Source organism: Anabas testudineus, chromosome 3 (genome assembly GCF_900324465.2).
Source record: "Anabas testudineus chromosome 3, fAnaTes1.2, whole genome shotgun sequence".
NCBI lineage: Eukaryota > Metazoa > Chordata > Actinopteri > Anabantiformes > Anabantidae > Anabas > Anabas testudineus.
The window spans coordinates 18,944,940-18,963,737 of NC_046612.1; the positions used below are offsets into that span (position 1 = coordinate 18,944,940).

The 18,798-nt window shown below is 39.1% G+C and overlaps 1 protein-coding gene across 1 annotated transcript; it reads right to left on the reverse strand.

Moving 5' to 3' along the window:
• Positions 1 to 180: 180 nt before the first annotated feature.
• Positions 181 to 18,497, reverse strand: loxl1 (lysyl oxidase-like 1). The gene is made up of 7 exons (XM_026378459.1): positions 17,018 to 18,497; positions 12,290 to 12,398; positions 11,163 to 11,300; positions 5,409 to 5,565; positions 4,904 to 4,999; positions 4,329 to 4,444; positions 181 to 2,562 (listed from the first exon to the last, which is right to left on the reverse strand). Exons 1-7 carry the CDS (start codon positions 18,096 to 18,098, stop codon positions 2,556 to 2,558), a joined length of 1,704 nt encoding a protein of 567 aa, XP_026234244.1. The 5' UTR covers positions 18,099 to 18,497; the 3' UTR covers positions 181 to 2,555.
• Positions 18,498 to 18,798: the final 301 nt, after the last annotated feature.

Genomic DNA, 18,798 nt, shown 5'->3' on the forward strand with positions numbered 1-18,798 from the left:
GAACAGGGTAAATCTGGACTCATCAGAACACACGACCTTCTTCCATTGGACAGTTCTTAACCCAGTTTTAGTAGTTTCATCAATCTCCTTAGATGTTTTCTTAACTTGTCTCATGGCTATAATTTTTTTCGCTTCTGAAACAGATTAACATCTTTTCCACAACCACAGGATGTGTCTTACCGACATGGTTGTTTAAGAATGGTTGTTTGATGCAGTGAGAAGCTACTCACTGCATCAGTTAGGGTTAAAAAACTTGTTAGCAGCTAAAAAAATAATCATTCATGCAGTATTTCTCTAATGGCAGGCTCTTAGCTATTTTCTTAGTTAAATCCAGGTGGTGACTTTTTTCTTTTTTTGGACAGGCTGTATATATATATATATATATATATATATATATATATATATATATATATATATATATATATATAAAATAAGTAATAGTCTTTAGGAAGAGACATTTTTTCTACCATCTCTGATCAATACTTGCACATTTTGATTCTGTAATAATCTTTCTAAATCAGAAAGCATTCACTATTTCTGCACTTCATTTTGCCTTTACATGCAAGAAGCAAGACAACAATCAATTCCTTGTGTAGTTTGTTTCTTAAGTACTGCAGGAAGAGTTAGAACAAGATTAACCAGCCACAGTGAGGTGTTAGGCGAAGAGCTGCAGGTAATGTAGGTCGTACAAGTCCACAAGTCCAACTCCTCCTGTTACTGTGCTCTGCTGTTATGAGGAAAGTTACTGGTGATGATGGCTCATAGCACACGACCAATTATTGACTGACGTCTTTGCAAAAACATCTATTCATCCCTGATCCTATCTGCTTTACTGAGGTGCTGGAGTCTGTCCCAGCCCTAATTCGCTAAGAGGTGGGGTACACCCTGGACAGGTCACCAGTCTATCACAGGGCCCATTCACATTCACATATGGGCAATTTAGAGTCACCAATTAACTTCAAATGCATGTCTTTGGACTTGCATGGTAACAACATTCAAATTCCACACAGAAAAGCACTTGCTGGATTCGAATCCAGGTACTTCTAGCTGTGAGGTGAGCTGCCTTATAAAAACATATGTTTTACAACATAGTGTAAACAGACAATTTGCTCTTCTGGTGAACAATTTATCTACAAAAAGGACCGAGTGTATGCTGTTGTCAGAACGTCTAGTATTAAACTGCACTTTATGTTACCACCAGTAACCACAAATGTCACCAATCCTACCTGGGCTGAAATTTTAAGGACTATACTATAACTTCAAGTGATTTGGATTAAGTCTTTGTTTGCTTCCCAAGTTGTGCATTTTTTCACAAATTCAGTAGATTTGAGGATTTTAGCTGTGTGCTGCAACAGAGTGGTTGGATGCCATTGCAGGGATGCCCAGTGGAAGCCAACAGGAAACAACATCTCGTTCAAATGGAGAGGTAGGTAGAGATTGTTTTCTGACACTCTGCGTGATAAGTCTGTAGCAGTAGTGCTTTTTCCAACAATGCGTACTATTTGAATAAATCTGATTATGAAGAATAGAAAATATATAAATGCAATTTTTAAAAAAAATACAGTAACAGGTCAAAATGGATAAACAAAGTACAATCACTTAAAACAAAATGATCTCCATCATTAGTCATACATCAATGGAAGATTTGTATACTTATATTCTTCAGAAGGTATAGATGACGTATGTGCCACCTGACCAGTGTTGGTAGTTGAAGAAGAGACCCTAAGACAATGTAAACATACAGCTTATACACTGTGAGTCTTGTTTTCTGAAGAGCACCCTTTTCTGCCAGCTGAGCTTCCTGTTCCTGTTTTATTGAAATAAAAAAGGACGAATGGGGACATGCAAGGATTTGGAGAAGTTGAGCGCCCAGCATGCTGAATTTCAATTTGATGGAGCTGACAAATGCAAATATGACCTGCTGTCTTCCTGTTAACACAACATTAAACAGGATGTGCCCCGAAAATCACAGTATCCCGGCATGACCCACTGAGGCAATGGAAGAAAAAAAAAAACACTAACACATTATAGTTCTTCTGAGTCACTGGGCATCTCTGTCTGTCGAACTGCACGGCTGATTACACCTGGGTGGACTTTTACCCCGAATTTTATTTGTTGGGTTGCAGCTGAACCCTGATTTGTCTAGAACCACTCATTTCTGCACCGGCACCATTTTACAGTTTATTTATAACAAAACAACTCTTAATGTTTGTGTTCATTCTAGCATGTAACCAACCAGACTGATAGTGGTGCAATATGAGAAATATAGTTGGTAGGACAGTAGACTTTGAAGAACTAAACTGCTGGTTCATTATTGTGATATGTATGTTCAATATGTATTATGCAGCGTTGTTTGTGTATGGTTGTGTTTTGAAGACCCCTACATTCTCATCAGCGCTTGTGCAACTCTTGCTTGTCATGGGCCCAGGATCCAAAAACAGCACAAAATAGTAAAAAAACCAACCTCAAATAAACCAACAACAAATGAATTCCATTCACATTTCAATGGAATAGCAATCAGGGTCACTCTAGTGTGGCAGCCTTCCAGTGTCTGATCAAGACCTGTAAAATAAATAGACAACAAATAACACTTTTGTAAAACGCACTGTGATACTGCAACTCATGTTGTATGTAAAAATGTAGAAAAACTTTTACATGCACAGCACATGCAAAGTTCTTTGTGTTTACATTTTATCTGTTTTTCTTGTTGACCATTGTATAGCTGCTCGCTGTTCTCACTGTGATGACAAAGCTAAGCAAAAGTCTCAAACATCCAAAACTGTGAATGACCACCACCAAATGGCACTGAGAGCAAAGGAGCCAGATGAGAAGTCAGGTGACATTAGCCCCTTGGCGACCCTCCTTTAAGCCGCCTCGAAAAGTAGTGTCAGAGGTGAGGCAGGTTTGCCCCACCGCCTGTGGGCCAAGGCGGATGTAAGGAGTTTGAAATTTGGTGTTTTATTGCGACAACAAATAAGCAAAACAGAGGACCAGTTTTTATGTCGTGATTTGAAGTCAAGCAGAGTTGTCAAACATTGTGTTCAGAGTGTCAATGATTGCTGTCACATTGTGCTTAGTTTGAGCAACGTGCTTAAGCGATCAGACATATCACTACTTTAGAGGATTGGAAGCACTGCTGCGATGTTCAACTACTTGGATGAAGGCAGCAGAAAACTGTAGTCATTTATTTGGTGACATAACCGTCAGTCGTGTTGTTGACACAGTTTATGATTATGTTCTACTGGCTTTGCATCAACCTGGTTTTTTTGTTTAAATCATGAATGGCTACTTAAGGTACCACCCTTGGCAGAGTAATTCAGGCTTTTCAACATGGTTTGGTAATTTGGAACAGCATGATTAAGAGAAATTGGAACAATAATTATAACTGTTGAAAGGAAGTATAGCACCAGTGTCTTGATATAACCTGATTAAAAGGGACATGTAACCAGCTTGTGAGTAAAGATTAATGATTTTGATTCTAATTAAGTAGCACTGTTTGTGCTTGCTGATGTACACGCTTACAGAACTCGTCATCACATTGTTTAATTCGTGATAGCAGAATAGAGTGGCAACCAGAAAACAGCCTCAAGAGGGAGTGAAAAACCAAGAGGAAACTACAGGGAAGACATAAGCCTGGAATGAGGAAAGAATGAAGGGAGCTATCATAACACAACATAATAGACCATAAAATCATGGTTAAAACAAGAAATTGCTTTAAAATATTTTAAACCACTATATCATTTGTGTTATTTAAACAGAAACAAAAAATTACAAATACTTTGCAAATACTTAGGCATATGTGTTTCTAAGTGGAAATTTCACTGTACCAGTGAAACTGAGTGAGACTGGTTGGGGCACTTGAACCTAATGATGCTTTGCTTATGTGTATCCACTCTCTGCATAAAGGCTTTTCAAGAGGATATAATAGTAATTGTGAGTGCCATGATATACTTCCTAATAGCCCTATTGAAAAGTTCAACACATTGACATCTCCCTTCGAGGGAAAATATGAAAGTTTTAGAGGCTATTAAGCCTAACTGGATAACATAAGTCATTAAACCATCAATTAAACCATCAAATATTTCAGCCTGGAACCCATTAAGTACACTAAGTAATACAAACCACTACAAGGCTCTCAATAAAACTGCATTTAGCTGTCACCCTGATTTACAGTTTCTACAAAAACATAATATCTGAAAATTGCCCAGGGTTTAATTGTACAAACAGGTGGACGATTTTGAGAGCATTACAAATTGAATGATAAACCTTCCAATAAAATAACAGATCAACTATGTGATTAAAAAAACACTGCATTATGTTTTACTTACTGTGATAGTTTGCAGTTGGTTGTTCTGACAAATCGCCCCGTGTAGTGAATGTTACACCTGACCACATTGTTGGTAAAGTCTGATTCCAGAACCAAGAACTTGGGATTAACCTGGAGCTGGAGACAGAAAGGAGAGAAACATTACTATTAGAAATTAGAATTCACCATATTTACAAAATCTCAGTTAAGCAATAAGGCTTCAAAAATAATGTATTTTGAATATGTATATGAATTAAGTAGCATTAATAGATATTTTTGAATAAATAGTATTGAACATAATCATACATCTTTAGAATGTACTATATATCTTGAAACCATACTGGCAAGAAGAAATACAAATTAAAAATACACACAATTGTGCTAATGCTTGTGGTACTGAGCCATGATGTGTTGCACCTTCCAGCTTTACAGTTTTTTAGTACAGTTTTAAAACATTCATTACTTTATTACTCTTTCATACCCCAGATCAATTTGTTTTGGTGGCCTGAACCCCCTCGGTCTTCAATGAAACGTGACCCTGTGCTGTTTATACACTAGCCACGTCAATGCACAGCAGGCTTCTCACTTGACTCTTACCTTCAGTATGTAGTTTCCAGGTTGGACGTCTGTGATATCGATCCACTGGCAGTCAATATCAGCATTATAAGTATCGTAGCAGCCTGGGCTCAGACCCTGAACAGAGGGGAGAATAGGGTCTATTAAAATACACTGATCTTAGTCAAACAAAGTAATTTTAAGTCAATGATCACAGACAATATTTGCATTAATATGTTGCATACTACGTCAGCAGTGAATAAAATCCAACTGTTCATATAATAACGACTTGGTTATTATTCCTGGAAAAAAACATAGTTGCAGTTGCAAATTGTGATGTATTTATAATATTTCTTAGCTGAGTCTATTTTCACAGACATACTAACGTACAATAGCAAAGCTATAATATGAAAGAATTGCTGGATATGGCTCAGTGGTTCATAAAGCACTGGGTAAAAGTAGGTGTAAAATGTTACCGGTGACCACCAATTAAAAAACAATTAGAAAATCAATGGAAATCAATCATGTGTCATCATTTGTATATTACCTGAGTGTGAGCAGTGCAGGCGTAGCGCTTCAAGTGACCAAAGTCACAGGTGGTGTCCTCCAGACAGAAGCTAGCCTTGTGTCCCTCTGCCACTTTACGGCCAGTGCTGACCTCCAGTAAATCATAATGGCTGAACTCATCCATGCTGTGGTAGTGCCTGTCGGAAGAAGCAAAAGGCTGAGCGTGGAGTTCAAACAAGGTGCGAGGGGTAATATGACAAGGTAAAACCATGATAATTGCCAAACTAATAACAAGAGTAATAACTAGATATTAACAATGGATTTTTCTAGATATGTTATCTGAAGCACACAGATGATAGTTTCGAAATTACCTGAAAAAAAAGGTAGTTTCTGTGTTATAACCATAAAACAAAGCAAATTTTTGATTTAATGAATGCATTCAAACTTTCAGATACTTTTCAAGTTACATTGTGAAACAGAAGAATTGCAAACTTTTATCTAAGGATATGTTCGCATTGTAGGTCTTAATGCAATTTTTCAGTTGGCTCAGTTTGGCTTTAACATAAATGTCTCCTTAAATGTTCTGTTACCAAGCTGGAATGTATTTGGTGTTAGCACCTTAAGTTAAGCAGAATTCATTGTAGGTGACTAGGCCATTTTTTTTCTATTTACTATATCCTAGGTAAAGTGAAACTTTAACAGTATATGCTGTATACACAACCTGTTGACCTCATCTGTTAACGCCTTTGTAAGTGATGTTGTACGTTGATTGAACATATCAAGTACCAAAAGACCAAATAAACTAAAAACTCATATTACCAATGAAGTCTTACTGAAGCACATTAACACCCTGATGATGTATGAATGCTGTTAATTAGTTTGTATCAGTCGGCAAGATCAGAGGGGTTCATGCATGAAAGTGTGTACACTTTGTGCATGTTTGTGTGTGTGATTTCTTCTATTTAATACACAGTGAGGACTGACTTTTTTCCCCTCACAGATCGAGGACATTTTGGTTTTGTGAGAATATTTAGGCAGTCCTCAAAGAGCGTTTAGGGGTTAAGACCAGGTTTTAGGGTTAGAATTAGGGTAAAAATCTAGGGAATGCATTATGTCAATAAGTTTCCCCACAAAGATAAAAAGACATGTTTGTGTGTGTGTGTGTGTGCACACAGATAAAAATACATATATCTGTGTGAGCATTGTGTACATATCTGTGTGTACCAGTGCAAGAGGGTATTTTGCATTTGTTGCAGTGTGTTTTGTGTGTTTGCACAACTTTAGCAGCTTAGGAAAGCCTGGAAAAACATGGCCACTGATCAACCAGCATATGAACCAAGTAAGAACCAACTCTAAGAGAGTGACAGTGTCAGTGAGAAGGACCTCTCCCAAATGCCAAACCTTTTGTGCCTGTTGTGCACATAGAAGATAGTAAAAAGAGTATCCTGCCTTTCCATCGAGCAAATTTACAACATAATTCTGGGTGGATAGGAAAAGCTTCTATATTTTGTCATCATTTTGTGTCTCTTTTTATTATATAGGCATATGCCTATATGATAAAAGAGAAGAAGTTAGTTTTCCTAGATTTAAAACTGACTTTATCCTGCAAGTCCCATAGTACAAAGTCCATGTATTTTCTATATGATGACATGTGTGAATATAGCAGGTAACAGTGTGGAACATTCGCAGACATATCATAGACATAGACATAGACATGTCAACTAATGCATAGTAAATTGGTACATCCCAAATGTACGATTTTCTACGAATTTGTTTTATTTTATGTATTGTAAACTAAAGCAGCAGCTTAACAATAAGTACCACATTTATAATGTTGGTGATAGGCATGTGGCAGTCATTCTTGATAGCAACATACAGTATGCATATTATTTTCAATTCAATTCATTTTTATTTGTATAGTGCAAAATCACAACAGATGTTATCTCAAGGCACTTTACAATGTTTTAGGTTTCAGACCTTAGAAAAAAATAGCTGTGTACAGAATTATATAGAAAACCCAACAACCCCACTTAAGCAGCACTATAGGCGACAGTGGAGAGGAAAAACTCCCTTTAGAGGAAGAGACCTCCACCGGAACCAGGCTCAGGGTGGGTGGTGCCTCGACTAGTTTTGGTGAGTGGAAAGGTGAGGGGAAAGAACAGCAAGCAACAACAACAACAATTAAACAATGGCAACAAGCAGCAAAAACACTTGGCAGGTTAGTAGAACCAGTAACTGCACTCTGGAGACATACAGCTCCAAGGCAGAGGATACTTGAAGAAAATGTCTCCTAGACTCTGTTATTATTGTCAGGTTAATGCAACAAGACAATGTTTTGAAATGGGGCAATAACTTGAAATGATATAATTAAACACAATGTCTCTCAGTTATTGAAAGTATTTATTTCCATATTCTTTTGATATCTAAATTGTGTTGCATAGAGTACTTAGATGCTATTCACCTAAGTTATTTTAGCAGGTTATGTAAACCCTGGATTACCTAGAGTGAGACAAACTCAGACTATATAAATATTGTCCTTTCGTTTTATTTCATGGCCCATGTTTCAACACAGCAACAGCTTTTACAGGAACAGTCATTAAAGTCTAAAGGATGACTTGAAATGGAAAGAGGATACTTTCCTCTGATGGAGCAAGTGACCATTTGAGGTGTCATTCTTTCCATGGAAAGGGCAACCAAATAGTCATTTCTCTCAGGTAGAAACCTGTCTGTTGTTATCTGAAGCTTAACAGTATCATTGTTATAAACATGGGCATGAATTACTCTCTTGTACCTGTTAACATGCTAGTGTACTGTGTGTTTATTTATAGACTTCTATTACTAAGGGGACATGGTTATACAAGTTGTACCATTTATGTGTAAATATATTCACATATATGTATAAAACAGGGTGGGGAATGGAGAGCCTGGGAAGTTAAAGCACAGTCTTTGTTTGTGTTTCCAAAACTGGCACACATTTCTGTGGCAGTCTTGAGATGATTATCTAGTGTATACAGTATGTGCATATGTGTGTGTGAAAAAGAAAGAATGAGAGTGAAAAGAAAAGAAAAAGATTGAGAGTGGGAGGTGCTGGGCTACAAGATGCCTGGAAGGGTCCCCTGCCTCCTTGGATTCCTGGATCCCCTCACTGACTATGTCAACTAAAGAGAATGTAGTACTGGAAGCACACGTAACTGGTTTAACAAGAGTAACTTTTAATCAAAATGTACAAAACATTCCAGGCCTTCTTCATTGTCATGAGTCATTTTCCACTTGTGTTGCAGCAAGAAAGATTTTAAAAGATTCTCGCATCGGACCTCAGGTTGCAAAACATAAAGGACCACAGTGGAATCTTTGAGGACAAATAAGAGGTGTTCTGAGATTTGCTTATAAAGAAATGCAACCAGGATATGGTGAGGTATGTCCAAACTACTGTACAAAGCTCCAAATAGTTAGCTGAAATAAATTACTTTAATTTTTCTAACGTAAAAAGAAAAAAAAAATACTTTTGATGACCCCCTGTGCTTCCTGTAATGATTAGCAAGTGGCAAGGCATTCTGTGTCCTCCTACATATAAAATACACAAATTCCTATATACACTGCCAGTCCAAAAAAGAAGTCACACACTGATACTTCGTTGGCCCGCCTTTAGCTTTGGTTACAGCCCACATTTGCCGTGGCATTATTTTTGATAAGCTTCTGCAATGTCTCAACATTTATTCTCGTCCAGAGTTGCATCCATTTTAGCCAAGATCTTGTTTTGATGTTTGAAGAATCAGACCGCCATGCAAAGTGCAAACTTCTCCAACACACTACAAAGATTCTCAGTTGGGTTAAGGTTTGGACTCTGTGGTGGACAACGTATTTGTGAAAATTATGTGTCATGCTCCCTGTACCACTCTTTCACAATTTAGGCCATTGTCTTTTTGGAATATGCCCGTGACCTCGGGGAAGAAAAAATCCACTGATAGAACAACCTGGCCATTCAGTATATTCAGGTAGTCAGCTGACCTCATTCTTTGGGCACAAAACGTTACTGAACCTAGACCTGTCCAACTGCAGCAACCCCAGATCATAGCACTGACACCACAGGCTTGTACAGTAAGCACTAGGCATGATGGGTGCATCACTTCACGCACCTCTCTTCTTACCCGGATGAGTCCATCCCTCTGGAACAGGGTAAATCTGGACTCATCAGACCACATGACCTTCTTCCATGGGACAGTTTGTGACCCAGTTTTAGTAGTTTCATCAATCTCCTTAGATGTTTTCTTTGCTTTATTTATGCCAATAATTTGACTCTTCTGAAACAGATTAATATCTTTTTCATGACCACAGGATATGTCTTCTGATATGGTTGTCTAAGAAATGAGAAGCTACTCACTGCATTCAGTAATAATCCAATGGGAGGCTCTCCCCTATTTGCTTAGTTAAATCCAGGTGATAAAATTTTTTGAATGGGCAGTGCATATTACAGCACATAGTACCGATAAAGATAATGTTCTTCTAATAGTCAAGTGAAAATGGTAGTGGTGAATGTAATGAAAAGCAAAACTGTCAACTACACAACTAAAAAAATGTGAGGCAGGAAAGCATACTGTGAGAATCTGGGTTGGAGATTTTTTTTCCTCTAAAAAAATTTCTTTGTAACGAAACACTCTGTCCCCATAACCCGTATCTACACGATCATGCTGTATGATCTGGTGTCACAGATTGACAGGAAAAACGAATGGATTTGTCATTCTGATCATAGAGCCAGTGGGATGATTGCATTGGTTTTCTGCCTCCTGGGAACCGCTGTGTAAATGTAGACTGATGTCAGGCAGCAACAACACTGCCAATCTCCTCACAGCCAGTCAACATTCCTCTAAGATGAGGATAGTAGAGCAAGCCTGGCACTAACGTCAGAGGATGAACTTGCTGAAATTGAGATAAGAGTCAGTCTACATGGAATATTTTGTCATAATACAATGACTGTGCCCTCAAAGTCACCTCATCAGCAGTTCCCTGGAGATCTGAACCACTACTGCCTTACTGAACCATCTAAAATATGTCTACTGAGGAAGATGCAATGTGAAAACTGCTTTCTAAATTGATCAGATCCACAACAGTATGTCATTATGTTGTGTTACAAGAACTGCAAAGTGTATTGGTCTATACCCTGACTCTGCATTCTCATTTATTAACACTGACATGCATTATTTCAACTTACAGGAGGTGGACTTCAAGGCTTGTTGCTGAGAAATCACTGAGTGCTGGCAAAACTCCTCTCATAAAAAAAAAAGAAAACGTCTGTAAAACTGAATTATGTTTCCTATCAACATAAAGAAGAAAGGTGTTATTTAGCGTTAATTAACTTAAATCTGATGCAGTACAATATCCAGTTATTGTGACTAATGGTTTTAATCAATTGGATGGTTGTTTAGGCACTCATAGCACTTGGTTAGGGTAAGGAAAAGTTTGGCTTTATGGAGAAAATCAGCCAGGCATTTTCTTAAATGTTATTATCAAACTTTCACTCATGGAAATGGGCCACAATTATATGAACTAGGACAACATCTAAACCATGTACTAAAGCATTTTGCTCTTGTGGTGTTTATCTACAGTATATATGAGGCCATTTAATGAGGTTCTTAGATTGGGTAAAATCCAAATCCCCATACTGAGATAATAATTGCTAGATCTATGTTCCTGGATGTAGAGGTGTTCTGTACATGCACAATACAGATTGTTGATATGATTGGCATCAATCATAACTCGTTCCTTGTGTAACATCTGTTTTATATGAAGTACTTACTGATGACAGCTATGCCACTCCCAGGTGTGACGTGGCCTGTTAGGCATGAAATCGGCGGTGCCCTTATTTTTCACCCTCTGGGGGAAACGCAGCAGAACCCTTACATCATAGTCGGTGGTCTCAGAACTGTAGGCAGAGCTGAATGCAGACACATATATGAAAACAAAAAACATTAGTGAAGGACACTGCACAAGTGACTGCAAAAAGTCAAACAAAAGTCAAGAATGTTAGCGCGTCTGGTTTGCATTTCTACGACAAGACAAGAAGAAAGAACAGGTCTGGAAAGACATGGAGGCAGGAGTATATCTAAATAATTCATTCGACAGATTACAACAATTTCTCCAAACACAATGTCTCAGTATGGGAAGAGGGAACACTCTGTTGTTCGATTCACTTTTTAGTCTGAAAAAAGAAGGCACAACCTCAAGTTCACAATACCACTGAAGATCTAAGCCATTTGTCTTGTGGCTGTTGTTGACATTGGAGTGTATGGCAAATTACAACAGCCCATCTGTCGGTGATTGCTGCAAACTCAGACAGGATATGAAAGGGCTTTGAGGGATGGCTGTGCTTGTGATGGGAAGAGGGCAAACAGAGCAGCCGTGGGGACAGGACACTTCCATCATTTCAATACTGTCCTTAGTGCAGAGGCAGTCAAAGGGCCCAGGCCCAGGGCTCAGAGGATGCTGTCAGCCAACACATAGAAATGAAACTAAAAACAGCCTGTACTGTATACTGGTGGTGGTCTATAAGGTGGCCAAGATTTAGTTCACCTATTTTGTCCTACTGGTCAACTTTTTCCATTATTTCTTTCAGATATTAATACATAGAATGAGAATAATCCAGAAGGATAGATTAGAGTTGAGGATAATGATACCCAAAAGTGAAAAAGTCTATAAAAACCTTTGAGTCTTTCATAAAAATCTTGTTGATCCAAAGCACGGTATAACCTGGATAGAACACCATTACAGGGTTACTAAAGGCAGAAGACTGAAATTTACATGACTTGAATGTCTTGTAAACATTTATGACCTACGATTCTGCCCTTAAGATTTTGCTGAACTCATTAAAATGAGAAATGAATAGATAAATACAACACAGTAAAGGACATCTTCGACTGGTTTTACCTTGACAGACATTTTTCCTCAGCAGCACAGCGAAGAGAATACATGTGGGCTCTCTGAATGTATGTGGAAGCCTGGACATAGTTGGGATCAGGAACAAGGTCAGGCAAACCTGAAACCATAGACAGACAGCTTATCCTTTATACATTCATCTTATAAATATATAAGTATAAATGTTATGTAGTGTAATTAAAAATAGATAAAAGGTGCTATAAATTCATTTATCATCAAAATGTCAGTGATTGATAATTGATGATAATTTCTGACTGGTCAACCTTTGATCTCTCTGAAGTCCAGCCCATCACAAAATTACCAATGACCTTTTCCACATATTTGTCATCAAATTTTTCTTACTTGGTAAATATAATGGTGCTGATGGATGATATGATGGGCGATGGACACACACAGTTCAAGACTAGGTCACTCTAGAATGAGCCAGTGGCCACTAATCACTGTGCATTCCAGATTATTATCATGGTTTTTTCATGAGACACTTCTGCTCACAGGCCTCTTGGACAGGGGTGACTTTGCGGTGAGAAAGCATGGAGGTTACATATTAATATATTTCATGAAACCCAAAGAAACATATAACTTTATAACAAACATATAACAAACGTTTTGCTGTGGTGTGTGTATCTGACTGTCCAAGTATGTTTTTATGCCTGAATAAAATAATACAATAATGTAATAATACCTTGCTTGCTTTCTTGGCTAATGTGATCTTTTATGACATTTATCTTAATATGAATGTGTCATTCCACGAGTGACTATATTTTTTCGGGATAAGGATAAACTAATTCCCAACAGATATATCTGAGCTTCAGTATCACAAAAGTGTTTGATGCATTGGAGCCTGTGGTTTTCATACTTTGGTTTCTGCAAACAAGTGACACAGCTGAAGCTGATGTACAAAGACATAGGTGCACAGAGACACAGCGAGAGAGCCAGACAAAGACACAGAAAGAGCAGTCGTTTGCCAGACCAAAACAACAGTGATCTCACACCACTGCTGTTTTTAAAGTGGGCTGCTGACCAAGTTTGTCAGAAAACGCAGGCCTGACTTGTCACAGAGAATGTCTGCCTGTCCTGTTCCAAGTAAATGCCATGCAAGCAAGGGTCTCTGGCAATGCTTATCACCGCTCTCTGTTGAGCTCACAAAGGCCAGACATGCTTTAATGTGAGCTTGTTCAAGCAACTAGAAGTCAAACTGTCTGACCTATATGCCTGGGTGCATTAGTAAAATCACAAAAATGATGTATAACCTTTAATTTATGTTGCAGTGTATAACCGTGCAAATCAAAACGGGACAGGGGCAATTGCAGTCTGTTGTCTTTTTATTTTGAATGAGCATGAAGAGCTCTAGTGGTTAGATTTTTTTTAAAACCAGTTGGAACTTTCCTCCTTTATTGCCCTGCATTTAACATCTAAGTGAGTGTGCCCTCTCCACTCCATGTTTAAATAAGGACACTGGCCTTTGCGGCTCTTGTGAAAACATCCCATCCGACAACTCACTCTGAAGCTGACATATAGGACATGTGGAGGCTTCCTGAGACAGCCCATGTAAACACTGTAAGACCAGTGTGAAATACAGAGGTTTTCCAAAAGTATTCTCAACCCTCTACCCATGGAAGGCTTTGTTCTCTGCCCTCTAATCTGTAGAAATATGAAATTGGGTCTCTTTCAGAGGGATAAAGTGTATTGAAAAGCCAAAGCTGATCAGCTCTCAACAGCATTTGAAAAAGCCACACATTACACTCTAAGTGGGGCATAGAGTGCAGAAACTGAATCTTGCCAGACTTTTATACCACCTAATATAAAATAATAAAATACACAAGGACTCCCTCTCCAGATACTCAGTCTTTGAGCTGCAGGCTGGTTAGTTGCAGAGAGCTGACACATCTGAAGATGTGGAGTTCATCAAGATCATTGTACAATGAAAAATCTAAATCAGCAGCATCTTATAAAGAACTCACAAATTAATTTCCTTCCTACTAAAATGCCTGACCCATATTTAATTATGGGCCAGGTATTATAAGGATTGTTTGAGTCAGGTCCCAGATGATTAAGAGACAACTGTAGTTAATAGGTTAGTTCATGTTGAACTGCACAGTTGCACACTTGGAATCCATGTAGGATTCTGGTCTGGATTTTCTCTAATAACACCTGTAGGATTTTCTTAAGACATTACTGCCATGACTGCAAAAAGGAATACACACTTTCATAGTCTTTTTTACCGGGCACATGGATCAAAATGTCCTTAAAGATCTAATGAAGCTCCAGTCTCATCATGAGAGCAGCCGCATTACTCTGCACGATGCTAACTCTAAAACTTTAAATCTGTGAGTAAAAGCTTTCCTGTTTCATGTTTTAGAACAACAACTAATTATTACTATTAATTTAATTTAATTATTTTAATGCTCATTTCTTAACTTTACTGCCACAGGCAGGCTCCGTGTGTTTATTATCGTAGCCATGGGGACAAAAGTACACTTTCTGCCACATGGACACTGTTTTAGGAAACTCATATCAGAGGGTAGGGATAAGCAAACTATGTAATTTAAGTTGGGGGGAGTTATTGGATGGGAGACAGGATGTTAACCACAGGCTCTGTTGCTTTATATGTCTACCATCCACCCCAACCACTTCCCTATCACTCCAGTGAGACAGATAAATAAATGTTGCCTAAGAACAGCATCCAGGAAGTGATTTAGTTTTTTCCAATGTAACTGGGGAAAAAACAATTTAGTAATCTGTCAGTATGATTTCTATGAGACAGAGTTGTTTTTTGAGCTCATGTCATGTAGACCCAACATGAGGTCACTGTCCAATTACAAACTCTATTTATTTTATGAACAAAAGAACCTTGCCAGCAAAGCTAATGTGGGAGATAAGTAAATTACCATTTGAACTTCTTTTCAAGTCAGAGTAGTTGCAAACTTGGTAACTAATGCCAATTTCATAAATATGATATGGAAAATGAAAGAAACAGTATGCTTTGATCGCATGATACATACTGCACAATATCGTAGTATGTGGAGTATTCTTTATCTCTTACAGCAGTTTGCTATGAGTGTCTAGCAAGATTTACAGTGTGTGATTGTCTAGGAACCATGGGCAGCAGCTCTGCACTGAAATGTGTTTTATGGCTTTAAACTTAATACTTGCTAGCTTACACCTATGTAATTTGTGCTTAGACATATTTTTCTGCAGTGGCCTTTTTCTGCCAGGATTTAATAAACAGTCTGGTCACTGAAATAGAAGTTTACTTTTATTTGTCATTGTTTCTTATGTGTTTACTGCTGTGGCTACCACACAACACAATGCATCTAAAAACAGCAGTATATTTACCTCCTGTCTTCACTTTTGAGTAAGTTTTAAAATTATAAATCACAATAGTTTTTACAGTCCTGTAACAGTTTAATACAGTGCCATGAAGCAGTGCAATAAAAAATGACAGCTTTTCAACAGCTCACAGTGGCTGCATCTTTATCACAGTGATTACTTCGAGCATGGAAGTATTTGCACACATACTGGCTTTTTGTGCTGTAGAAATAGCTCTCAGGGTATTAAATGAATCATGGATTCAATGCATACAACAAACTAGAAAGACTGCTTTAGGTCTACATTAAGAATGATGAATTTAAAACTAAATTTAAATCTGCTTCACTTTATATCTGAGAATCTCCTGAGCTTAGACCAGACACAGTCTCCATTCAAAACACAAAGAAGCTTTGTATTTATTGTTGATCTTTTCATTCACAGTAACAAAAACTTATAGTTAACTCCCTTTTTAACGCAGTGATATATAAGAAAATTGTCTAAAAATTGAAAGAAACAGCCTTCTTTATATCCGTTTGGTTTTTCCAGTCATTGCCCTGCACGTATTGACACTCCTCATTCTTACTCTCACAAAATATTTCTTTGATTTCCTGTAGATGAAGCAATGGACCCCATGTGTTACTGGGAATTTCCACCCCGCCCCTCCCCCTCAGTGAGTAAGTACTGCATCCCCCTCCCTTGTTACCCCTCTAGTGTCCTCAAGCCCAGGCGGCAGCCACTGCCCACCAACACCCCTGTAACCAGCCCCCATATGAGGTCATCACCACATTACCAAACTCCACATGCCACATGAAACAGTCTACTTTCTTGTAGCACAGTACTCTTCACACAGAAACACAGTGGTTCTTGTGTGTGCTCTCTGTGTATTGGCAGGACTTGCTCAACACCTGGTTTCAATAAGCATACAAGTGGGAAAAGATGAACCTTGCGTCCACTTTGCTGTGTTTGTAAATTAAAAAGGAGGTTAAATTTTAAGCAGCTGTTTCATTCCTATTACTTCAGATATCTGACAAACATGAGAGAAGAATTTTTGAAAAATATGATTGTGTACTTTAGTGGGGGGTAAGCTCTCTGCTCCATTGTTTTATATATTTCAAATTCATACATTATGTCCAGCAAAAACAGAGATCACATGGATAGCTTTTCTGTTATTTTGCCCCAAAGAAATACCTTGGGTGAATGCCTACAAGAGAACATGGTCCCTGTTTCCGAAAAGGAACGAGAACTTTCTTGAAAGCCAAACACATTGCTCCAAATATGCACATACATGTTTCACAGCCTTCACTATTGTCAAAGTTTAGGCCAATGTCCTCAACAAAATATAGTAATAGAGGATACATTGTATTCACAAACGTTCAAATATAAAAATAATAAAGAAAAACCTTACTGTACCTCTCTGTTCAGGTCGATACACACTCCCAGCATTCATACTGGGGTTCTCAGGGGCAGAGTTTGGAGAATTTCTGGCTGGAGGAATGGGCTGTAAGAAGGGTGGCTGTGGTCTTCCGAATGGAGGAAACTGCTCATACTGAGGGCTTCTGACCGGCTGTTGACTGGCTTGTCCTATCCTGTCCACTATCACAGGTGCAGCCTGGTTAGCATCAGGGATAGGGACAGCAGGAGCATTCTCCTCATTATAGAGACTGTGGGTGTATCTGTGGTCCAGACCATCTGTAAATGGTGGTTGGGCTGCACGTGCAGGCACCACAGGATTGGGCCCGTAACTGTAGGACTGATAAAAACGGTAACTATCATCAGTAAAATCAGAGGGGGAGCCTGGGAGCACTGGGGCCACAGCACCTCCATATCCTCCTCCAGTATAAGCCTGGCCGGCACTGTAGCCCCCACCACCATACCCTCCACCGACAACAGGCTGAAAGGGAGGCTCGTAGCTCCTGACTGGTCCATCTCCAAAACCAGGATCGTAAGGTACTGGTTGGAAGGGGGGCTGTGGAGGAAAAGGGTTTTGTGGGTAGGACGGTATATTATAAGAAGATGAAGAAGAAAAGGAGGATGAGGATGAAGAGCCTGTAGATGGCCTGAAGTGAGTGCTAGAAGATCCCTGGAACTGGCTCCCACCGGTGCTAGTTGCAGTTTGTCTCCAGTTATCAGGCACTTGACCAAAGCCAAAAGGGTGCCTCGCCTGCCCACGGACAGTCTCGGAAGACCCTCTTGATGGAGCCTGTCGGCGGACATTTCCTCCTTGAGGTCTGCGTGGACGAGAATCTGCCACAACCACCCTGGGTCCTCTGTCCTGGGCTCCTGCCCCAGCAGGTACATATTCAGCTCCACTGTTTAGCAGGCTAAATACCCGGCCATTGTTCTCCCACTGAATCACCTGCCTCCAAGGGGTGGCAGAGCTGCCCTGTCCTTGGCCCTGTCTCTGGTTCTGCCCCTGAGTCTGTGGGGCCACTTGAGCCTCAAGTGAGCCCAGCAGGACAGATGCAAAACTTACCACAACAATAGGCAACATACTGGCTTAAAAAACACCAAATCTCACCACACAGAAAATAATCCCTTCTAGTCCAGCAGCAGCTCAAACTCAAACCACCTGTAGCTCTGTCAATAAAACATGTGTTTTCTCTTCCTGTGGGTACAGCTTTGGTGTGAATGCTGAGACTGTTTCAGAGCTGAAAAGTAAGCCTGTGGTTGAGTGCATCTGCGGGTCTTCACTGCCAGTAACAGAGGAAGTTCAATGCATTCAGGAGCAATCACACCCAGTAGAGTGAAAGTGGGCTTTGAAAGACCCACTGGTGGCGCTGCCGTCTGTAAGTGCTATGAAAATATGTCCTGACTTCTTGTCTGCTGGCTCGCCTGTCAGTAGACTGAGCATTGCTCTCTGCCTTCTGGAAAGAGGTGTGCACTGCTCCACTGCAAGCTACTATTTGCCTGATTGCTTACAATGGGCTGTGAAAAAATCTTAAACTTTTTATTTTTTTTAAGGAGAGGTCCCACATGGCCCTAGTGCTAGTGATGTTTCCTGGTCTACAGCAGCCAGGGCTTCAAAGCCAACAGCATTCACACATGCAATAATATATAACACATGTCACTGTGTCTCAAAAAACTTTTTTCATTTTGTACAGTCATACATAGAGACAACATTTACCCAAGAGTGTTTATAAACATGTTTTATTTTTGCTCTCTCTATAAATCTTTACTTCAGCCATGTGCAA